Source organism: Leiobunum rupestre, chromosome 8 (assembly GCF_980474605.1).
Source record: "Leiobunum rupestre chromosome 8, qqLeiRupe1.1.hap1, whole genome shotgun sequence".
Lineage (NCBI taxonomy): Eukaryota > Metazoa > Arthropoda > Arachnida > Opiliones > Sclerosomatidae > Leiobunum > Leiobunum rupestre.
The window spans coordinates 31,391,957-31,417,665 of record NC_143391.1 but is presented as its reverse complement, the minus strand read 5'-3'; the positions used below and the strand labels follow the sequence as shown (position 1 = coordinate 31,417,665).

The window sequence follows — 25,709 nt, the reverse complement described above, 5'->3', positions numbered from 1 at the left end:
TTTTATTTGGAGATTGTGCATTACCGGGTTTTATCAAAATAAGTTAATTTTATTTGTACCTAGACATTAACGGGGGAAAAATCCTCTTCTGTCGAAGCTGCTCAAATATTTTCCCTTTACTAAATACAGCTATTTTATTCGTTTCTTTTAGGTTCCTTAATGAACTTCATAATACCCAATGTTCTTATCATTGTGTTTTAAAGAGAATAGTAAAGTACGCAGTCGAATCAAGGTTATGTCAACAGAGTATATATTGTTAAGCTTTAAAAAAATTCATTCTGTATTTCTGCCAGAGTTTGAGCAGCTTGTAAAGTAGTAGTAATATAATAACACTGTTCACATATGCGGTATTTTCCATCATACGCGGAATTTACTAACGAGAAATGAGAGAACTAGTAGACCCAGAAAACATCCTTAATTAAGTCATCTGGCAACTCCGTTGTCTACCGAATAGAAAAGTCTGCGGCGCAATTTAGCGCGGAATTGTCATTCGTCGATTTATTAGAACGCTATAGCTCATCATTACCCAATTAAAGTTATTTGAAAGAAATATCACGTTAAAAACAAAATTACTGAAATATAGGTACCGTCTACGCGTTTGACGTTCACGTTTTACCTCGCTGCTTAATATCTTTACTGATATGAAAGAAATATCGCGTTAGTAACAAAATGACTGAAAATTATAGCCAGAGCCTATGCGTTTGTTGTTAACGTTTTATCTCGAAGCTTAACAAGGTTAAAAACTAAATGACTAGAAATTATAGCCACTGTATATCCGTTTGACGTTCACGGTTTATGGTCGATCTTAATCTACTGATTTGAAAAAATATCACGTTAAAAAACCAATGATTAGAAATCATACGAATCGTCTACCCATTTTATCATCGAGGTTAATTTACTGAATTGAAAGAAATATAACGTTAAAAACAAAATGACTGCAAATTATAGGCATCGCCTACCCGTTTGACATTCACGTCTTATCGTGGAGATTAATCTCTCTAAAAACTTGAATATTGGTCTTATCCCAACCTTACTACATATGTATTCGCACGGGAGGGGGGGGGGGGGCTGCAATTTAAAGAAAATGAATACTAATTAAAATTATGCTGATTGAACAAAAAATATTCGCGTACGTGGTAGTTTTGCACTTAAAAGCCAATTTACTTCTTAAGGTTTTGCGGTTTAACGTTCGGGAGCAAAAATTTAAATAATTAGTTTCCTCTTAAAACTTGGCTCGTGTGAAAATTATACCTTAACTTAATGAATTGCTGATTTAAATTGGTTGGTATTTCTCGAGAGAATGCGAGGCAACCGTATGAAAAATATTTAATCGCTGTCAAAGGCTGGCACACTGTTTTACCGGTTGGCAGTAGCGTAAATAAGGCCCCTACAGACCCCGCAATGCAGGAGGACCACAGAGCTTCAGGGGGCCCTAAAATTCCTATAAAATAATATACTAGAAAGCGACTAAAACGCCGAAAAGAGGGGGGGCTAGGGTGTCTTAGCTATGCCACTGCCGGTTGGGACATTTTCGTTTTTAGTCCAGTCAGTCAAAACTACGTAATACGTTTGCCTATATCAGCAAATTTCATATAAATTTCTGATCTACAGAATAGATAATCTAAGCATTTAGGTTTCAATCTTCAAATTACAATGTTATGAGAAAATTATCGTTAATAACGTGTTCTCTTTTTTATTCGAATTCAATTATTTTCTTTACGGCTAAGGTTATATTTATAAAGAATATAAAAAATAAGGCAATACAAGTCTGTTAGAGGCGTGAATGGAGGAGGGGGTGGGAGTAGCTCCGTTCGTCCAATCAGGAGCGGCGCCCTGGAGACAATGTCCGTAAGCCGGTTAAACGAAATGAAATCAAATTCGAACGCAACCAAACTTTCGACTCCAATTGAGAAATTTCGCTGGAAATCATTTTCTTTCGGCCAAACAAGGTTGCCTTTGCGCGAATATAAATATAGTAATCCGCGAGTTGTCCCAGAAGCTCTCCAACCGTCATCCGAGACGGCTCTTCTTCCAGACTCTCCGATCTCTCTTCCAAAGGATGAAATCGCGTTGCGTTCTCTCCTGTTTAACAATTTGTTTTATTTCCCATACCGGTTTGTTCTCCCCGCGAAAGTGAATTTTTGTTATTCCGAATTCGGCCCACTTTGCGGAATTTATATATATTATCTAGTGGCCTCGAGCGGCTTATATTCCAGCGTTTCCCTCGAGTGTAATGAAATATAATATAAAATAAAATAATAGAACCCAACCCCCGTCGAAAGAAAAGGAATTGGAACAAAGATTTTGTTTAGATATTTAGTTGGAGGGTTTCGCGCGCTTTGTGAAACAGAAGCGAAATGTCTTACACACCAAACGGAGAATTTCATAGCAATGGTTCCAGAAACAATGGTGTCGATGGGAATCGGCCGACGGTGCCTTCCGTGTCCGCGTGTGTCGAACTCAAATCTGTCGACAATTTCGATGACAACCGCAAAAACTTCTCGGACAAAATTAGAAAAGGCCGAAAGGGTAATAACTTTTTGTTTTTTTTTTAAATTAACTTTATTTTTTTTTTTACTTTAATATTAGTCTAGTATAAATCTTGACTTTTTCATTGTCAAATCACTAAAATAGTTGCATCTTTTTTAATTTAAAATAATTTATAATTTATTGGTAGTTTTTGACAATATAATTAAATTTAAATATTACTTTTAATTCGGTTGACTTAATTATTACCTTAAATTCCTCTTACTTATGGTCATTACCACAGATTTTCCTAAATTAATCGAAGAATATTAGATGATTTAAATTGATAATTATTTATAAATAATCTGATTTAAAACAAATGGGTCAAGTGTGATCGTAGCCCCGTTTGCATTGGGCTTTCGGTACAATTTTTATTTCTAGAAATAATTACATTATTCGGTGTAAAAAAAATTATAAATGCGTGGCGCCTTTTAATAATGACCGCCATCTTATCTATTTTGGTGGGAAGGTTTATTTCGCAAAAAAGTCTTTTTTTCGTGGCCTCTGGAGCGGTAAGCCAATTATAGGACTAAAAAAATACGAGTATGTGTGTGTGTATTATAATAACAATTTATGACTATTTCGGGTAATTTTTTGAGTACAAATACCCACCGTAGTCGCGTATTTTGAAAGACCAATAATGAACGGGTTTCAAAATGGTTTCGTGATAAGGCGCAACAGATAGTTTATTAAACTGTACTTCTGGGTTCTTAAGAAAAGCACCGCATCTGGTTTTCGCTAACGTCACGCCGCTGCATTACTCCAATTTTTGTAATAGTTTTTTGATTTTAATTTTATACGTTAGAAAAAAAATCTTTAGATAAGCGAATGGTGTAAAATTCCCTTCATTGAAGAAAAGTAAATGATCTTTAATCTGACCAAAGATTTACCTTGAAAATAAGAGGCACGTAGTGAGATACCTGACAGTCCCGATAAAGGCGGAGACATTCCGGTTTTCTTGGTTTAAAAAAAAATAATTTTAGGTAGCTTTGTCCCTTAAAGTGGTATAATTACGAAGGGTGTAACCGATTTTAGGGAATGTTGATAAAAATGAAAATTCAGGATCTCGCCACTTTTGTTCGAGAAATGATAAAATTTTTATCGTCTTTGTAAAACACTAAAATTTGGTACCTTCCCTCTAAGTCTGCAAGGTCGATATCATTTTTTTTATTTACGTAGGAGACAAATTATGGGAATATTGTTTCGTTAGTACCTTATTATAATGAATGCTAGATACCGGGTTTTCCTTACCCTTAAACGTGTAATTGTTTTTCCTCCCTCTAGAGTCAGAAGTAACGTAGTTACCCAAAAGTGTGTCGTTGAAAACGTTTTTGAACTGAACTTTTTCGCGAAGTAAAAGTTGGGAGGTAATGAAATTCAAAATCAGATAATAGTTTGGCCTGGTTTGAAATTAGCAGGCAGAGGAGAATTCTAGAGGTTTAATAGTTTTTAACCACTGGATGAAAACCAGCAATTAATTTCTACTGCCGCAGTGCTCAAGCGGAACGGCGGGGTACAAATACATAGTTCTATGTCGGGTGAATGCAAATGCGGTGCTCTGGAAGCAGATTCAGAGCACTATGTTCGTAACTGTCCCAAAACGAACCACTTGATAAGAAGACCAAGCGGATGGTCTTCTAAATCTGGATAACGAAACGATCAACGAGTTGGAACGTGTAATGCGTTACGTCGTTGTAAACTTTGACGAACTCACGAGTGAGTCGTGAGTAGGTGTTGTACGTATACGAGTGTCATTTGCGCACTCTGTTTCGATAGTATTATTCAGTAAATCTTTAGCCTTGGATTATATAGGTATTACCATATTTATGTCACTATTGTTAGCGTGTTGGAATGACGTAAATTGGCGTGGCTGGGGGCATTTAAGATTTAAACTAATGATTTAATGCGAGATTCTTAATCCTCGGATTTATTTTATCTAGCTGAAAAAAATTAATCCTTTACAGATGTTTCGACATTTTAGACTTATGAAAATTAACCAATTTGTTTTGCGGTGCAACTTTTCTCGGAGATAAGTCTTATCGCGATTGAGCCCACCAGGTTGCTATTATTCCAGGCGGGTTGAATTTCAATCGGTTTTTGACAATTGTATCCAAGTAGCGACGAGTATTATCACGAATTTGTTCGGCTTAACGGAGAATATGTGGCCGCAACTATAGCCACTTGACTGTGTTCACGATTAATTCCCGGAAGATATTATCCGCTTGCATAGAGAGATAGCCCGCAATAGAGACTTGGCAGCATGAAGTCACGACGTACCTTTGGCTATGGCCGCCATGCTGGGAAAAAGTGGAAAGATTACACGCGATGGGGCGAGGTTTTTCTTCCGGGAATCGCGAGGGGAGCAGGGTACATGCTGCCTGCGTATTCTATGTAAACGTGAAAACTATTTTGGTTTTATTAGGCCCAGTGGTGTATTGGGTGCTTGCTCGTAGCGGCGTAGGCGTACATCATGAAACGGCCGCCATGGCTATAATTTCACGTCACAGATCCCGTGGCAAAACGCCACACGATCCTGCGAAATAGTAACGTGACCACCATGGGCGTCTTAATGGGTACGTTCAGCAGAGCTCATCGGACTCACCGATTACTAATCGGTGACATCGGTTTCCTACTGTACGCTTTTTCGCGTTTCCGGTTTTGACGTCACGATAGTCATCGATTACTCACCGAAGTCATCGGCTGGAAGAGTCGGTTTTTCCGATGACTGACGTCATTTCTGACTTAAAACTACTATAAAAGCTACGGCATTTTAAAAAACACCGATGACTGAATAAAAGCGTTCAGCAACTTACGACGTCATTATGACGAAAAAGCTCATCGGTGGAAAATATCAAATCCATCGGGTTTTTTTCCGTTGACTGCTGCTGAACGGAGTCATAGTCATGGCTGACCTAGACGTTTTACCATGGAAACGAACCAAAGTCAAATTCACGAGCGAGCTACGAACTGGAGCCGATGCCTGTTTCTCTCAGAATGTTTTGATATTTAAGACTCTGTCTAGGAGGACGCGTACACATATGCGAGGCGTCACATATGGTTTTACCAGAGTTGTTCTCTACGACCCTGGTTTTAAATTAACTACGATGTTTTTCCGAAAAATGTGGCAATTATGTACTTGTATCGTTCCTATCGCTAGGGAAGTACCTGTGGTCTACACCTGTTTCGCGAAAAATACGCAACGACTTGGAAATTCGGTATTTTACATTTTGTTATCCAGCCATAGTGCTAGATATTTTTATATGACATTTAAATCCACAAATTGTTTTGCTACGGATAGATGGAATTTTCCCGAAGTTGAGCGGAAAATAAGATTCGAATGAAAGTTAATTCTTCAATGAGGTTATAAGTAACGTAAAATTGAAATAATTCGCTTCGTCTTTAGAAGTAATATTTTCCGAATTTGTGTTGTGTGGACTTGATCAACATCAACCTACATTTTCCAAGAATTACCGGATTTGCGGATATGGAAAACGTAACGCGCAATTACTACTAACAAGGAGACATCCCGAGGTGTTTCTCCCCGATTTTGTTCAAATTCAGGAGTTAAGTAGACCTTCATGTACCTTGAAAGTTCCTAATTCGTTTTGCCAAGGTAACCAAAAATGTTTTTCACGACTCAAATTTAAACATTTTCTACGTAAAATAGCGTGATAAAATCACGGATGGTACATTTAAAAAAATTAAAACTTTGGATTGGGTTAAATCAATTAAATACAATGCGTGATTGAGTTGTGAAAAACATTTTTGGTTGCCCTGGCAAAACGAATGGCCATTGAAACTTTTCCCTTTAGGAGTTTTCAATGTAGATGAAAATCTACTCAACCCCCTAGTTGAAAAAAAATCGGGGATTAATAGCTCGGGTTGTCTCTTTGTAAGTTATACTAATTGGTCAGTGGTTATGATGGTGATCGAAGGTGATAGTAAGAACAATATGCACGAACAAGGTGAGAAGTGCTATACTTATCTTAAATTACGTTACTTTTATTGAAATTATCTATTTAATTGAAAATAAACGAAATTATTTGATACGCGTTAGGAAAGAGCGTAATCTATAAGTGAAAATTAGTTTTACAAGCTGAAATGCCGGAACTCTCATAATTCGCAAAGGCCATGGTGTCTCCTATTTGAGATAAGCGGGAGAGATGGATGAACGTCGAGTCCCTGGAATCCCGTATTTGCGAGAGAGGCTCGAACCTTGATTCGCCAATGGTTAATTAGCGAACTATCTATTCCATCTCGAGAAATCACGGGGAGATATTTACTTGTCCTTAAGAACTGTTTCGCCGTTATCGTAATGAGCGGGGTCCATTATGAATAAAACACGAAAGCCCTCTGACGCGTTTATTTTGGACAAAACTAGTGAGCCCCGCCGTGTCGAAGCGTTTCGTTATAGATACGGAGGTCTGAACCGCCTAATTAGCCACCATTTCAAGCGCCAATTCGTCTCTGGCTATTAACGCTTCAAGGTCGAGACAAAAAGCTACGGTAAACGCGGTTAGGCCCGTCAGTGGGCCGATTATAACTTGGTAATTCGTTAAAGCCCGGGAAAACGGTAAAGTCTTTCACCGTCACCTACTTCGCGGTTTTGGTAGTGACGTCCTTTGCCGTAAATTGGTGCTCAATCGCGCTTTTTGAAGTCGGTTTTCATTCGCGTTTAACTCTCGAGGACTCTCATCTGTGTCGGCCAATTTGCTTATCTTTTTCGCTTGTAATAAGGATGATATGATCGCGGTGCTTGTAAATCAGAGCTATTAGAGCTTCCTTCATTTGTCCGCCCTACGGTTCATTCCGCTACTCAAGGAGACGGAAAACTGTTTTTCATCCTAATCGCGAACGTCGCGCGAATGCTTAGTGACTGACCTCGCTTGATCCACGATCGAGGTTACGCGAATGTTCCTTGGCAAAGGTCAATTGAGACAGTATGTAACTTGAGACTAATGGTCGTAAGCGGATAATTCACTTCGTTTCCTTTTTAAACTTAAACCGTGTTTTATGGCCGTTTAAGAACTTCAAGATCATTTTGTTCAATAAGGAGTCCGTAAGATAAATAATACATCAAAATTTAAATATTAAAAAAATTAGATACGTTTCGTTTCCCCTTCCTTATAATAGGCAAGGGTTTACCAAGTCAATATCACCACGCTTAGATTTCATTTCCTCAGATATTTCCATGTCTCTAGTTTTATCCGAACTTTAAATTTTCTTAAATACGCTGTACCGAGAACCCATATAATAGAGGAGAACGTCTTGCGCTTGTTCTTTACATCCAAAATTCCACTTTTCTGCTGTTCGGGTGGTGAAAATTAGACTTAATTACTCTACACCGTAACCTATTAGCCAAGGTCAGCGATCATTTAAATTACACTTTCTACTTTTCCTCAAAAGCAAAAATATAAATGATTTAATTGGATTAGGTTGACTCGAGGGGCTGATCACAATCCGTAATCGGTGTACACGCCTGTAGTGATTACGGATTTAGCACTACCAAAGGCTGTAATCGGTGTGAGGAAGTGGTTATCCCCTCGGGTTGACAGTAAAACCACAGTTGTCTACTTAAGTCTAGCTTACAGTCGCTCTATTGGTGTGCCAGACGAATAGTTTAGGTACACACGGAAATTATTAGTGTCAAATTGTTTGCTTTTGGACATCTTTTTACCCCGGCTACGAAACATCAATACGAAATATTATCAAGGTCAGAATTAGAATAAAATGATTTTTAAAGGGTGACTCTACCTCGAAATCCCAAAATAGGCGAAATGTCTCCACCTATAACAATACAAATATTTTGGTGTATGCGGTAAACCTCCTTTTTTGGAAGGTGGTTATTTCATTATAATTATAACAAAAATCGAAGAACTTAAACCCGACGAAATTCATTAACAATTTTGTTGATCAGTTTTCTGGGATAACGTGAAAGATCCTGTATACCTAAACAACCCTAAAATCGAGATTTAGTGCCTAAAGTACCCTATTTTCAATTATTCTAAAAAAAAACATTTTATTTCTGTTTAATGAGTAAGTTTGCCAAATGGTCAAAGCTGAAACAAATTTATACGCAATTATAATTGCAACTTAGTACACTAAATCAGGTTTTTAGGTTAATTTAAAACGAAATCATCAAATAAAGATTCTATTTAATAATATCGTGAAAAATCCCATTTTTCCCTAGTTATTTTCGAGGTAAAGATTTTACCTTGAATTTTGCTAGTTTGAAATATACTTTACATTTACAGTACCGGCTGTACCATCGTATGTACATAGGTATGTTCTGATTGAGTGTCTCCAGTAGATGTTGGAATTTCCTATTCACATCCATACGCGACATTGAACTTTGCAATGTAATTAAAACTAATTGATAGTGTAGCGTTCTTTTAAAAGATTGTTTCCTTAAGCTTAGTTTCCCTTTGCTCGCATTAATCACGTATTTTTCTTTACGCGTTTAAAAGGTTTTTGTACATGCCAAAGTCTGTTTGTTACCTGTTTGCTATCACATTTAAAGATATCGTGTTCCCAATCTGCAAGAAAACTTTACATTTCTGTCGCATTAAAGTTTGATATTTTACTTTTATTTTACGCGGATTTCCTGTAATTTCAAAAAAATGTTATGGAGCAATATTCTTCGGTTTTGTTTCTTAGAGAGGCTTAAGCTAAACGAGAACTCCATGGTGACCTCAGCTCTGACAACGCTGTCAAGTTATCTCGTCAAAGCGCCGTATATAACTCATCACCTAGTTTTATGTTCCGGGTAAGCGACCTTCCAGGGATGCGAGAAAATGTAATACACGGCAAATTTGGTAATTTAAATTTATCCCCGTGACCGTTCTGCCCTCTATCGAGTCGTTTGTAAACCAATTTATCAACAATGACGCAATATACTGATCCTCACTGCGTAGTTTGGTAAACTTAAGTGTATCAATTCCTATCAAAGCAGTAAAAAATGTAATTACACTAGCGCCATCTCTTGATTCGTTGTTGAACCACAATTTAGCAGACGGCAGAATCCATGGCCTTTTATATTTAATATTTAATTAATCTAGGGATGGTGCCACGTTTTTGACTGTCACCTATTAGTCGTACCCAAGATCATATTATTTCAGTTGTATTTCTTCTTAATAGATAAAGATGGCGTAAGTAGCGTTAAAATCAACTATACTGGGATGACTTCCTAACTTCCTTATCAGTGCTAAATGTCACCATAAATACAGTTTAATTAAAAACCCTCCAGATTGTCCATGACGATAGTAAAAATAATATCCCCAAGAACAATCTTTTCTATCGCCTCATTATTTAATTTGCACTCGAAAAGTGTTCGATAAATAATTTATTAGTTCCAGCTTCAATATCTCCGCTTAATTTACGCTTTCCATTCGAATTATCGCTTAAATATTCAAATTAACGTCGGCTCAGCTCGCGTTACCCCCTAGTCATTTAAATTTATTTCCAGAGTTGCGCATTAATTATTTAATGAGATAGCTTTCTTCAGCTTTTTTTTCCCGTTCTTGTTCGTTTAACGTAAAACCCTTTCGCGCCACGAAATGATCCAGTGACTAGGCAAAAATTCGCAAACCAGTTTCTAAGGAGTTTTTCTTGTTAAATACAGAAGTAAAACATTTTATAAGGAAAAGAAATTTGTATAATTCCATTTCGGTGTTTTTTTTTTTATGAATTCCCTGAGCCAAACGTTAAATAACAGAAAATGGCAATATACATTAACTAATTGCTAGTTAATGTTGTATAAGTAGAAGCTTATAATACATTCTTTCGACTTAAGTATCCGTTAAACTATATAAATGAATGATGTTCCTTCGCAGGTTCGAAGTGCCAATTTCCCACGAAACCAAAAGTCGAGAATTATTCCACCTCACAAAATGTTAAAATTACACTGCCTTGTGTGTACCTATATTTACCTATTTCTAAAATATATTTTCCTAATGTAATAATTTCAGAAGTTCACATATTTTGAAAAATGAAACGGGAAATGTTAACATTAGCCACTATAGAGCAAAAATCCTATTTAGATATCCACTAGATGGCGCCACGATACGGGTTTACCGCCTCCCGAAAAACTTCCATATCTCCCCGTGGACCAAAAATCTAAGACAGGGCCCCCAGAGGTCCTATAATTCCTATAAAATCCTATATTTTGAAAAATGTCCTATAACATCCTATATTTTTAGCAAAATCCCTGAAAAGTCCTATAAAATCCTATAATTTGGATATTTTACACATTTCAAATCCCACCACTCTGTTAAATTGCTAGATTTAGCTATAGGCTAAATTCCTATACAAAGTCACTCTAGTCTTTACTTTTGTTATTGTTAACATGGTTAGCTACTAGTATATTTTTGTGATAAAATGGTTAAATAGTTTCTATTTTTCAAGTGAAAATCAAAGATTTATTTCACTAAATATAGATTTTGTTTTTTAAATGCATAAAGTTAGTAAATGAAATAGCATATTTAGTCCTATAAAATCCTATAATTTGAAAAAATAGTCCTATAAAGTCCTATATTTTTAGAAATATAATCAAATTTTTCCTATGAAAAATTTGAAGATTGGAGTGGGGGCCCTGCTAAGGGGACTCACTGTTCCCGATATTTTGACACGGTAGGCGTGGCTTAAATCGGAAGGCTCACCGAGGTACATGAACCGCTTTGAAGTGCTTCAAGAATTCGGTTCAACTATCATTACGAGAGGTTTAGTCGAGGGCTCGAGGCATAGGTGACAGAACGTGTGATAAAGTTAAGCTAGGCTTAGTTCATAAAAATTTTAAAGTTTAGAAATTAAATGGATTCCAATGAATTTGATTAAAAAAAACCTAAGCCGTACACGGCTTATTGGTTATTTTTATTTAACACAATGGTTGATTACAATTACTTAATCTCGCTTAATCTTTTAAAGAACCAATTTCAAAAATAAAAGGTCTAAACCTTAACCGACAATAACGGCGCCATTTTGTCAAAATTGAGCGTGAGCGCTTCAGTAGCTGAAGCCTACGTTATCTACGAAACTATGCCGGAAATCGACTTCAGCGACGCCAAGTTTATCCACATTGAACTAAAATTACCCGTGATTTTTTTATTCCCAGTATTAACGCGTGCTTTTAAAAGCCTGAACAGTGAGTCCCCTTAGATTCTTGGTCCATGATCTCCCTTAGCGTAGCTTTATAGGATCCCTGCTATAGAGAGATAAATTCTTCACTTCGTAGGATTTTTTTATAAACTTCTGGTATAAATAAATCTGACTATTCTGTTAACAAAACACTCGCTAACTATTATTTCGTGGCATTGGCAATGTATTTGGCTTTGACAATGAATTGTGAAGGTAATTATATAGTTATTTAATTCGAAAATATCGTCTGCTAACAGTGCTAAGTGCTAAAACGAGTTACGATTAGTTCTTAACTTCATGGCCGAATTTGTCATGGCATGAGAGGTAGAAGAAACAAGATGGCACGGACATTTAAGCACACACCATACCCCCGATGTATGAACTATATTTTAAATATTAAATTTAAATTTGAATAATAATAATAATAATTAATTTAAATTAATTTTTAGACATACAGAATTAGTCAACAAAAGAATATACAAACAGCGATAGGAAGATAAATAAACAAACCAAAAACCAACACTATTGGACTCGGTAAAGTTATCGAATGCCAAAGGCGAAGAGTTGAGTACACTAGATGGCGCCTTTATAAAAAAAACCACTATTATGGGCAAATGCCCCACTTTCGGAGCCTCGATCTCATGTTAACAATGGCGGCGAGGTCATGATATTTGCAATTTATTGACGTATCATGTGTTTTTGTACTTCTAACGCGGACACCATACGTGAAACTAATACACATAAATCTCCTATTACTGTGCGCAAAAGCATTAATAGTACGGAAATGTGAATACTTTATATACTATATACTTCAGGTATTGTCAATTGTTTTTCCCATATATGCCTAGGCCCACTATTTACAATTCTCTGGATGACTCTAGTCATTGCTAAATGCGCCGGGAAAACAGATCGAATTCCCCGTCACACATTTAATTGGCAAGTTCTGTTTATTATATTCATTCGCGCTGAAAACCTCCATTCTAAGTAATTGGGGAAAAGGTGCCTGTTTTATGCGTGCTTATGACAGATAACAGGTGAGCGTTGAACGGCCACGTTAACTAAGATAATATGCCTTTATTACGCTTGCAGTAATATTTGATGAAAAGTTATTTCATTGACGTAAATATTTGGGCTTTTGTACGCACAAATCTGCTTAAATTATTACCATAGATCTATAATGTATATTGTACAATCTGAAATTATTCTTTAATTAATATCTTGTGACGTGGCGTAATCGGTGTATATTTAGACCAACAACGGCACACTAAATGTTAAACCAGCGTCCTCTGGTGGCAGAGGTTTAAAATATATCTACTCTTGCGTCACGTGATGATTTATCGCTTATTTTTGTTTGAGTAGACAAATTTACGAACGTCGCCACCGCAGCGCTCTAAGATTAAAATTCTCCCCCATTTAGTGTACCGCCCCTTATTTGATTGTACTTAAGTGCTTACGCATTTAGCATTAAAAATCTTGGCGGTACAGAGCGGTGAACAGATTTGTACCGGAGAAACCCTCGAAAGAATCGGTGTCGCCGTTGTCTCGGTAACTTCATAAAATTTATCTAATAACGTATCTAATGCTATACTTATTATAACAAAAACAGTTCTTCGAACTGAAAAAACAGTTTAGAGCTCGTTAAATGTGCAGCCTTAAAGGGACAAATATTATTTTTATTGTTGATTAATATGTCAAATTCATTTAAAGTATTAAAAAATATTCCTGTGAACAACAGAATGACGTCATTCCGCCTTTCAAATCACAGTCCACTGCTCCTCCAATTTTTAACACAAAATCTTTGATCCAATTTTGCCCACAAAAGTATCCATATTTATATTTATTTTCTTCCCTACACATTTAACATAAATTTTTTAAAATTTATTCTTATTATTATTTTATTTTTGTTGCAGATTATTGCAATAAATAAATAATAAATAATAATAAATTTATATTATAAAGTTATATTTTTCCCAGTATATGACACAATAAATAATAATAATAATAATCAGCTAGGCTAATACCCGAGGCACCACCTTAGGCCTAAGTCATCATGCGACTTTTGAAGCCATTAATTCAGGTGGCCGGGTTACAATGCGTAGGAGGGTGGTGGCATGCCACGCGTTCGAGCCAACAGCTCCCTACACTAGCTATTACCGTTAACCTCGACAAGTTTTTGTGGAAGGGGAAACCGAAGATCTCGGGGGAAAACCCCTTAATAACCCTAAAAGAGCGCCCTTTTTCTCACACGATATATCATATTTTAGCGGCAGTACGAGTCCAATAGACCATTTTCATACTCGCAATTCTCGGCGCTCCTCTCGCTCTGTGTATACCTGTTTCAAAAGCCACACCTTCGCACTTTGTGATACCGGCTTTTTTTTTTATCTTTTAATTTTCGACTCCGCTACGGCGGCGGCAATCTGGATGGCACGAATTCAATAGGCCTCCCCATCGCGTGTAAACGTTCGTCGATCGGGGATGCTCTTGACACCGAATCGTCTATCTCTCTACTTCGCTCCACACTGTCTATCACTCTCGGTGCCTCGACACTAGTCTGCCACCGTTATATTTTATTTTTGCGGGATTATCACTTCTGAAGAGATAGGTTGATTCTTTGTAAGAAGAAGCGCTTTTAATGTTTACGTTCTGTACCTGAGAAAAGGAGTTATGAGAAATAAACGTTGGAATTTCGGTAAGCCACTGTTTTGTACGTTGCTATTTTGAAATGGAGTAAGCTCGATATACATTTATTTAAAACATGGTATAATTAATAAATCAATGGGAATATTACTTTTAAAATTTGTAAATTAAAAGATAATATTTTCCGTGACATTTGCTAAATTTTGATATATTGATTTTGCTCGTTTAGATCCCCCCCCCCCCCCCCCGTTGCCGATTAATCGTGCATAGGACAATGTTTAAACGTAATACAAATCCCACGTATTTTGTTTTTTCGTAACTCGCTTTCCAACTTTCCAACTTTAAACATGGAACCTGTACTTAAATAAACGCTATTCTCTAGCGAAGGGTTAAAAAAATTCAATTCGGTTATTGAATTATTAAAATACGTAAAATATATTTTTTTGGTGAGTTCATTAAAATTTTAAGGATTCTAATGTTTAAGTTGTGTTAAGATCTAGGAAATCATAAAAACTGGAAATTGATTAATCTAATTAGTTAGTTCGATATCTGATATGATTAATTGGTTCCAAATTCCTTTGGATTTTTTTTTATAAATGTATATCGGATGGTCATTAGGTCAATACTGTTACGCGTAGTGATAAATTAAAAAAAAACACTAGCCGGTGTACTTTTGTATGGTATACCGATGGAGATACCAGTACACGTGATCAGGTGCTGATCTCAGGGTGAAAAAAATTCTGACACGCATTGACCCATTTGAATTACTCTCGCTTTGATTAATTTCCTCCGGTAATTATCGGTTATTAAAGCTACTTTGGTACTCGTTTCAAATATCAATTACGTTCTATCGACCTCGAATTAACTTTTCGCCGCAAAAACACTAGGTCAGCTTGGATAAGAATTTTTCTCCGGAATTAGTGAAATTTTATTTCCCGAAAACACCCTGCGATTTCTGAGAGACATAGACAAAATTCTGACTAACTAGCAGCTCATCACAAGCTGCGGATAGAAATTATGTAATATAAAAGTATTCTTTCGTATACTTTAAGTATATTTTCGTGGCGAACAATTTCACTATTTTTTTTTATTAAAAACTGGTTTCGTTGTCAACCCTTTACCTCGATTGCGCAATACGTAGCCTTGATGTTCGATTCAAACATATGCTATATAGTTGTAAATCTAAAATAAGGGAATGCGTGAATTACAAAAATCATAGAATCGATTTGATGTTGATATTTAAATAATGCAATATTATTTTGATATACTAGGTACTAAATCTATTTTATTCTATAAATAAGTGGAGTCACGAGTAGCTTTTTAAATAAAAAAATGTAATTGAATATTTGTAGTACTTCATTTAAAAGTATGGTTTGATATGGCGTTTCGTGAGAGTGAAATAAACGTACTACTACTACCAAGAACGCGTTTAGCTTAGTGAGAACATACTGGTCTACCTTTCACCTAAGCTCCTCTCTTAAAGCGAAAATTCTGTATTTTCTCATTTGTATTGCACCATCTAGTATCGATCATAAGAACGTTTTATTTTATTCTTCCAGAAAACGTCTATAATTAGTTATGTAAAAGATTAACTAAACTATTAATATAGTTCGTGCAACATTAATTAAAGGTGGAATATTATTTTTTAAATAGTTATTAATTATTGTGTCCATAAAAATATTTTAAGTCGGATGGTGAGGGGCTAACCACTTCCTTAAATTCTGTACATCGATTACAGCCATTGGTAGTGCCAAATCTGTAATCGATTACGTAATAACTTCAGTACAGTCAAAGCTACGGGCTTGTACACCGATTACGGATAGTGGTCAGCCTCTCGTCGGATGGTTTTATGGTTTTTGATTGCGAATGTTAGTCAGATCTGCATAGTAGTACTTGATTCTGCGAATGGGTAGACGTTTTCATTAATGTAAATAGGTTATGGCTACTACTACGCTAACTACTACTTTATCGTTATATGGCTGTTCACGAATGAAGTAACGCGGTAAAGGTGTGGAGCGGGTTTTTATTTAGCTCTACGTAATCTAATATATAAAGATGAGTGTATATATATATATATATATATATATATAAAACAACTTTAATTAATTGAATTAATTTAATAATTAGGTATAACCGCTATATACAAGGTACTACACTTTGATCTTGGCCAAAAGACAGAGTTTTTTCATTCTTTAGGCATACACACGATAAAAATCTTAAATTATTGAATTTTGTTTAAAAGCCTTCTTCTATAGACACTAGTCCGTATAATAAAAGGCAAATTATTATGTAATCAACGTATCATTGGTTAATATTATCATTATCCAGTTGGTTATATTGGGTACGGTGCCATGCGTGGAGACAGTTATTACAGCGTTCTATTTTCGTGTTGAATGTGTCGGAGTTTGGTCACTGGCGATTCTTCCTTGGTAATCCTTGGTTCTTTTGTACAAGAAATGGTAAATTGTTATTTAAGTATATAAAAAATCCAAATAGTTAAATAATCGCCGTCAAATTTGTTAAAATTTTCATATGTAGATATTACACCTTACAATACAAATATTCATATTTCCCCGGGAAATACCTGGTACCCCAGCTAGTATATCATAATTTTAAATAATTGTAGGTTTAAGTTTAGTTAAGATATAAAGCTATAGTCGCGATTTAATAGTTGTTTTTCTGATTTATGAAAGGAGTATATATAAATTGTTGGCATTGGTCTACTTAAGTTTGATATCACTTCACTTTGATTAGCACAGATATTTCTAAGTGGCACACGGCTGAGGTGCCCTAATATTGTTAAAAGTCTACTTAGAAAATTCCAATATTTTTGATTTATCAGCTGATTATCGGGGTATTATGTCGAAGAAACGTTTCTTAAATAAACGTGCGTAAAGATTTCGTATTTGTAAGGCGATTCAGATTACGTATCTGACGTCTTAACGAGAGATATTCTTAAGTGGTCAGCACTTGAAATATGTAAAATTAATAACAAAAAAACGGTAACCCCAATAAATTAGTTAATATAATGTATATTATTATTTCTCAGAGAGATTCTCAATAATAAGATCACCTTTCTAATTGATAAGAATATGATTTTAAATTATTTTTTTCGTGGTGTAAGATAATATTTCCTTCTTGAAAATAATACTCACGAAGAAAAAAAAGCATAGTGTGACATTTTATCGCTGGAACGAAATAATTTTGATTTCCAACTTCGTAAATAATTAGGAACAAATATCTTTAGATACTTAACGTTAATGTACGAATTGTGGTATTTATTGATAAGGAGTACAAATGAAAGTTTTGATTTAGTTAATAACGCGGTTATAAATAAGGTTTTTAAATAAATGAAACTTTACTGGTGTACATCCATCTTTATTTTAATTTTATTCAAGTAAATAATGGCAAATTTTAAAAAAATTAATTATTTTTCCAAGATGATGCCAGATTCGACCAAGAAGGAGAAAGTTTCGGTGGCGGCGACAGGTCAGGTACAACGTTGAGGCGTCGGGCTGGCCGCTACCTGGGCAAATGCTGCTTGCAGTGCAAAGAGAACTGTTGCACGGTCAAATGCGTCAAAAGGCGTCTACCCATCTTAGTCTGGTTACCAAAATACTCTCTCGCCGATCTGGAAGGTGACGTCGTGGCCGGCGTCACAGTCGCTTTGACAGTTATTCCTCAGGGTCTGGCACTCGCCCTCTTGGCCAATCTTCCACCACAAGTACTTTTTTTAGCAATCTAATTAACCAAAAGAACATAGTATATATATCTTAAACGTCGCCTACATAATTCTTCGGTTTACTCTGTCTTTCACTGGAAGTAGGCTTACTGCAATACACGTGTGCCATGCAGTCAGCCTACTTCCAGTGAAAGACAGAGTAAACCGAAGATTTATGTAGTCGGCCTTTAAGAGATAAGTGTTTATCTAAGCCATGAAAAACTAAATTTGTACCTACTCAGACTTGAGACAGTTATCAACGGACGCGATATTACCGTCAAAACGCAGAAGCATATACCGCATCACTGGTCAGCAGTGATGGGCACTGCTCATCTCATTTGAAAGGTTTTTGTAACTTTGAGCGAAATTGAGTAAAAATAACGAGCGATTATTTTGGCTCTCAAAAATGAGCGTAAACTCATGAGCGCCTATTCCGACTCTCAAAAATGAGCGGAAACTCATTAGCGCCTATTCCGGCTCTCAAAAATAAGCGGAAACTCATGAGCGTCTATTCGGGTTTTGAAACTTTGAGAGCGTGAGCGGTTAACACGTGAGAGACCACGAGCGGTGTGCGGTCTGAGCGGTTCGCTAACGGAAGTGCCCATCACAGTGTACCGCGTTCACTACTCTACCTGACTGTAAAATGTAAAACTTCTACTTAGACTTAACTTTTTTATAAAGTACAATATATTTTCGATGTTGATAGCTATGACATAATTCGACACGCATTATTTTACCTCAGAAACGTATTTGAAAAATCAGCGGAATCCGAAGGTACACATTTCCAATGAAAAACATTTAAATAAGCAGTAGGTGGTTTCTTTTCGTTTGCTCCGGGATTGCGGAGTAGGGTAAGAAGAGTAACTCTATGACGTCATTTTACTCCGATTCTGTGCAGTGACGATTAGTTCGAGTCGGAGTAAAAACGTTTTTCCAAAATAGCTGCCGGTGGCCTTTTCAGCAGACGACAAAATCCGATTTACTCTCTTTACACCTCCTTTTCAGAAGGAGTAAAAAGAGTAGCCCTAATACTCTGGAACAAGCGAATAGTTAATGGGGAGGAGTAATTCTCATGATTTGGTAGCATTGTCCGAATTTCATTTGTCCGAATCGAGGCGCATTTGTCCGAACTACGGTTTCATTTGTCCGAAAATTAGTTTGTATAATTTGTTGGCAATTTAACCGTTCTATCCGTTTGTCAAATGTCCGAAATGTCATTTGTCCCAAGTCCGAAATGTCATTTGTCCCAACGTGATACATAGGCTTTAGTCAAATTCGAAAGAATCACATTCAACCGAATCCGTCAAAAATAGAGTCCCAAACGTGCATTTTTTTTTATCTTAACATGAATTATTGTGGAACTTCAATCTAACCTAAATTACAATTAAAACAGACACCTAACCTAACCTAACGGAATCAAAGCCAACTCTGAATGAACACCAAACCCAGCCAATTTTTGGTTAAAATAAAATAATTTCGTGATGCAATTATATTTCTAATATTGGAAAATTACATTAATTACTTTTCACCAATTGCGGTGTCAGTTTCATTGGATATCGGACATAATGCATATACGAAACACCATTTTTGCGATGGAAATTCGAACAAATGCTACTACTCGTTCAGACAAATGACACTCAAGGTCATTAAATTTGTACAAACGGAACAATTTCAGTTTTCGAGTTCGGACAAATGAGTATTCGGACAAACGCGACACTATTCGGACGAATGAAATTCGGACAAACGCGACACTATTCGGACGAATGAAATTCGGACAAACGCGACACTATTCGGACGAATGAAATTCGGACAAATGCTACTACCCCATTCTCATCCCCGGAACAGGTAAAAAACAGTACACTTTTAGTCCGAGAACAAACGAAAAGAAACTACCTAATATAGGAACATGAACACTTATCACCAAGAGATAATATATACTTCTGGATTTACCCATAAATATGATGTAATAAAAATCATAAAACTAACGAATTTATTTCCCAGTATGGTCTCTACACGGCGTTTATGGGGTGTTTCATGTACACAATCTTTGGAAGCTGCAAAGATTTAACCATTGGACCAACCGCCATCATGTCCTTGATGACGGCCGAACATGTCAGTAAAGGTGGAGCTGCCTACGCCGTTCTTCTCAGTTTAATTTGCGGAGTCATTCAATTAGTTCTTGGTTTTCTCAATTTAGGTACAAACATTTTTAATAATAATAATAATCAGCTAGGCTAATGATACATGTAACGATAAAACACTAAATATTTCCGTGATATTCTAGGTTTTTTGGTGAATTTCATATCTGGTCCAGTTATAAGTGGTTTCACCTCAGCAGCCGCTATAACAATTGCGTTAACTCAGTTAAAGGTATTATACATATAATTTAAATAACAAATTATTTATTATATTATTAACTAGTTAAATAATAATCAAAACCCTTTGATGGTTCACACGAGTAAAAAAAATGGCGGCCTAGGCAGTGTGTTCTAGTCAAGTTACCATGGTTAGCAATAACCTGTCCAGTCCGGACTAAACCACCTGCGTTTATCCGGATTAAAACACAAAAAATCCACCTAAAAATCCGTCTTAATTATAACTGAATAAAACACCACTCCATGATAAATTACCACATTTAAAAATTACTAGTAAAAACAAAACAGATATAGAAATAATGATTAAAAATCATTTATCAGTGATTTCTTGACCTTAATATTTAGGAATTTGTTAAGAAATAGTTAAGAGTTTTTAGCAGTCCTACAAGCGGACGGCATTAAGATAGATCAATGAGCAGCCGTGCCTCAGATAAGGGCTAGACATATTGACGTAAGAGGTACCTCATGTAAAACGGCTAAACAATACGGATAAAACCAACAAAATCCGGATTAAGCCTATAAAAACCACTTGTCTGGATTTAATTAAAATTATCCGGATTTTTGCCCACCCTGCCAGTGGCGTAGACAAGGGGGCGGGGGGTTTCCGGGTCCAGACGCCCCGCTTGGGCTCACCTTTGACTGTACCCCCTCTTAATATTCACATACTTCGACCCCCCCTTGAGGAATTTCTGGCTACGCCATTGAACCCTGCAATTTACAAGTTTTTATTTACCCCTCTCTTCGCGTTTTTTATTTTAGTAGTTCTACTTTTGTGTTTTTCATTTACTTTGCGGCTTAGTCTGTTATTATCTACTGCGTTTTCCGAGTGTCTTTTGTTTTGTTAACATTATGTTGTTAATGATGACGCCGGGCAATGCCCGCTACATGTGCTTGTAGCGAACAAGGCCTGTAAGCTTACCTTTGCTTGTTGCGCGGACTACCAAACTGGGTCCTTACCTGATTTGGGATGCTGCGGCGGTTGCATCCCCTTTTTTCCGCCTTTCCACCTTGATTGATACTTTATCGATGTCCGCCAAGGCCCTTGAGGCTGACTGTAAGAAGTCTCTTCTCTTCTCTTCACTTTCTCTAAGATAACTGTTGTCGATCTCATAAAGGATGCCAAAGCTAATTTGGTTTCTTCTACAGCTGTTTTTGACGTTATTAGGGATTCCTAAGCTGACTTGGTTTCTTCTATTGATTCTGCTAGCGAGGAAACCCTCTTTCTTTTCTCAAGGCGTCATAATGTTTTACTTTTTGGCTTTGAAGAGTTTTCCCCAGAGGGTGTGGAATTGAGGCCTTTGTGCGGTTATTTAGTCTTGCCCCCTGAAGGGGAGCGCCCGAGGCCTATCAAGGTTGTAGTGTTAAAACCCAATCATAAGAACGGCATTTACAATTCAATTCGCACACAGCGTCTTTCTAATGCCTCATACCCGTTTTCCGCGCGGGACGACCGGACTCCAAAGAAACGGGAGTTGTTTGCACAAGCTAAAGCAGCTCTCGCTGGTGAAACGTGCTGGATCATCCATCGCTTCAAGGTGATGAAAGTCATCTCTCAAGAAACTAGGCGCTCTCACGGGTCTACTCATTTGGATCCCATCTTGGTTAATTACGTGCGCTCCAAGGCCCAGTACTCTCGTTCGTCACAGCCACGTTTTCATCGCCCATCATCAAGTTCATCCCTTCCTCGGGCTTCGTGATTCTGATGTTGCTGCTGTAAATGGCCCATCACCTCTACCTAACTATTCGGACTTCTTTTCTGCTCCTCCTTGCTATTATGCTGAACCTTCACAAGATGTGCGTATGGTGATTGATCAATGTGGTCCCATTCCTCACTCCCTAATCTCGTCTATCAAATAACAATCGGATGGGCATTACCCCTCCAACCCATCCGAGCCTCCGCCCTTTCGGTAGCCGCCTTAATTCTCTCGCACCCCCTTTTCGCCCTCCATTTGTCTTATACCTGGAATGCTTGCGATCTCTTCTGTCATTGCCACCACAGGAGTGTCCCATGACTATCCCAGTGTGTCCGCTCTCCTCTTAAGCCCATGTCATCCTCGCCAATGGTCAAGGACTTACCTCCGTTTACAAGCACTCACCTTCTTCGTATTCACAAAGCTGCTTTCGCTGCCATAACTAAGACTCACTGGTCTTCAGACCACACTGATGCCGAACGCTCGATTTCGGGCTACTCTCTTTTCAGGCTTAAGCAATTACGGGGATGTGGCTCTTTATGCTGACTGTTCATTTATCGCGATAATTCTTACTTTTTCTGACATAGCCCTAGACAATTTCAATCTTAGTATGTAGGGGCTTAATATTTTAATTGCCTCCTTAACTTACCGGGGTCCACCACTTAAAGTTACTATATTGCTGGCCTTTATCGTTCTAATAACTGTAAATATGATAACCATGATTTCATCACAGCTGTTAATGTTTATTGTGTGCGTCATCATTTTTCCCTTTTAATTGTTGGCGACTTCAATTACCCCTCAATTTTATGGCAATCTCTCCTTCCAGACCCTAATGCCTGTCGGTATGCTAAAGCCTTCCTTAACTGAATCATTCTTATTTGTCTACCCCAAATTGTGGTCGTTCGCACTAAATGGAGGTTCTTTCTGTAGAGACAATGTTCTGGACCTATGGTTTTCGTTGGATCCCTCGCTTACCTTTGACCAGGAGGTGTTGGCGGCCCTCAGCCGTAGTGACTCAACATTGTGGCCCACCTTCTACGTTTGTTGAAAGGCCTAATTACTTAAGGGGGACCATGAGTCTTTTAGTGCCATTTTATCCTCTGTCGACTGGTCCCTGGTTTTGTTTTCCGCCAACATCTCAGAGTCGTGGACTGCGTTCCTTGATGTACATAATACTGGTATATCCTCCTTTCTTCCAATACGTAAACCTCCCAATTTTCCCTAGCCTAGCCCTTGCATGTCTCGTAGTATAAAATTTAAGACTGATGCATGGTCCCGGTTTCTTCGTGCTAAAAAACGCGCTGCTCTTCCATCGGTTTTGGATACCATTAATTATCAATACCGTGCAGCTCGCAATACCTTTAACCAAGAACGTATACAGGGTGTCTCAATTTGATCGATCAGGCCATTTTTCTCCAAATGTATTTATGCTAGGGTTCTGAAATTTTCAGGGTTTATTTGTTAGGTATGGAAGGCTTACTAAATTTCAGAAAAATCGAACGATTTTGTGCCGTTTTGGAAAATTTATTTTTTCACCGGTAGGTGTAACGCAAAATGTTTCAATAGAAAAGTTGTAGGGCATAGTCGAAAGTGTAAAAATAATTTTGGTTCGGTTGAAAAAGACCTATTTTACAACTTGTTTTTTCCCCCGACCTCCAAACTCAGTGAAAAATAGGTCTTTTTCAACCGAACCAAAATTATTTTTACACTTTCGACTATGCCCTACAACTTTTCTATTGAAACATTTTGCGTTACACCTACCGGTGAAAAAATAAATTTTCCAAAACGGCACAAAATCGTTCGATTTTTCTGAAATTTAGTAACCAAAGCTTCCATACCTAACAAATAAACCCTGAAAATTTCAGAACCCTAGCATAAATACATTTTGAGAAAAATGGCCTGATCGAGCAAATTGAGACACCCTGTATATGTATAAGAACGTTGAACGATCAAATTGGCGCCTGGTGCCATGATGCAATCGGTTACAGAATAACTCCGCCCAAAAAACCTCGTGCAGCGCGCGCTAAAGTTTAAAACCGTTTCCAGTTCAAGCGCGGATTTTAGGGCGGAGTTATTCTGAAACCGATTAAATCATGGCCCAAGCGATGCCATTTGTTCTTATACATATATACGTTCTTGCTTTAACTACCATGTTCGTAAAGCTCGCCGTAAATATGAGGCTGGCCTAACTGCCCAAATTCGTGATAACCCAAAGACATTTTGGGGCCTCATTAATAAGTTATCATTAACGGTTCTTAATTATTTCTTTGACACAACTGTTAGAGCCTGTAGTTCTCCCGCTCAGCCAGTAACTGCTCTGCCCTCACTACCTCTGCTGAGATGTTCACTCTCTCAACTTTATCCCGTGAACCTGTGGAGGTTTTACTTTTGTTAGGGAAGCTTAAAGCTTCTAAATCCCCGGGTGCAGATGGTCTCCACCCTTTCCTGCTCAAATCTCTATCTAATGTATTACTTTTTCCCCCGTACATAATTATTTCTCGCTCATTTGCTCTTCGCTAGCTCCTCCCACCATGGAAAGAAGCCCATATAACCCCTATTTATAAAAAGGGGTCCAGGTCAGACCCCACTACTTATCGCTGATCAGTAACCTGAACTCTGAGAAATTGGCTCATGACCAAATTACTTCCTTCTTAGTGGGGTGGCGGAGTGGCTAGCGCTTTCGCCTCGCAGCAAGAGGAGCCGGGTTCGATCCCAACTTGTGGCACTGGGTGAAAACTCGTAACTAATGACAACCTTGCGCCTCAAGCCGACCTTGACGCTGTTTTCAGTTGGGCGGACTCCCACGGCTTGACGTTTAAAACAGCCAAGTGTTCGGTTTTACATCGTAATAACCGTAATTTTGAGTACACTATCAAAGGTTCACCAATTCCTTCTACTCGCTTCTACTCTCTCTGAACGTGATCTCGGGGTCACCTAGTCTTAAATTCCCAACTCAATACTCAAAAATTTACTAAACGCGTATGCTCCATTGCTGGGTGAATTCGCCGTAACTTAAATTTCCGATCGACACGACTTATTAAACAATTAAAAAATTATCTTTCCCTCCCACTTATCGATTACTGTTGCCCAATATGGACCCCGCTCTTAGCGACTGGTCTCTCTGGTGCCTTACAAAAAGAGCAAAATTCTCGAAATTAGCCATTCGTCTTGAGAAACAACTTGCTCCTTATCGGTTGAACTCCCTTCGAATTCAATCCATAAACTTAATAATTTGTGTCTCTTGCACAAATTCTTGACCTCAAACTATCGCACTTTTTCTGTTTTTCACCTTAAATTCGTGCACCACACTCATAAATTACCATAACGTTCCCAGTGCCCAAACTTCAACTATTTTTCCCATAGCGTGATCAATGACTGGAATAATCTGCCGAATGACATTGTGGCGCTCAAAATCCTACTGCACATTTAAAACTATGTCGCGTAGTTATTTGAATGAAAATTTAGTTAATAGATTTTTTTATTTGTATTTTGCTTCTTGGGCGGTTCTTAACTAAATAAAAAAAATAATAAGTATCTAATTCCCTATGATAAAAACGGTGGGGAGGGGGAGGGATAATTCAAATGTTTAACTAGCATGATAGTTACCGTTCCAATTTTCTACTT

The 25,709-nt window shown here is 37.3% G+C and overlaps 1 protein-coding gene across 8 annotated transcripts in view; it reads left to right on the top strand.

Annotated features, from left to right (window-relative positions):
* Nucleotides 1-25,709, top strand: part of LOC149933172 (sodium-independent sulfate anion transporter-like) — a 37,745-nt gene that overhangs the window by 7,004 nt on the left and 5,032 nt on the right. For 6 of the 8 annotated variants that reach the window (XM_090155380.1, XM_090155377.1, XM_090155378.1 and 3 more), the window contains exons 3-5: nucleotides 17,739-18,022; nucleotides 20,021-20,216; nucleotides 20,304-20,389. In XM_090155380.1, coding sequence (XP_090011506.1) covers nucleotides 17,739-18,022; nucleotides 20,021-20,216; nucleotides 20,304-20,389 — 566 coding nt within the window. Of the gene's footprint in view, nucleotides 1-1,994; nucleotides 2,530-13,973; nucleotides 14,351-17,738; nucleotides 18,023-20,020; nucleotides 20,217-20,303; nucleotides 20,390-25,709 lie in introns of those variants that run through there. The other 2 variants (XM_090155381.1, XM_090155384.1) reach the window with 2 other exon arrangements.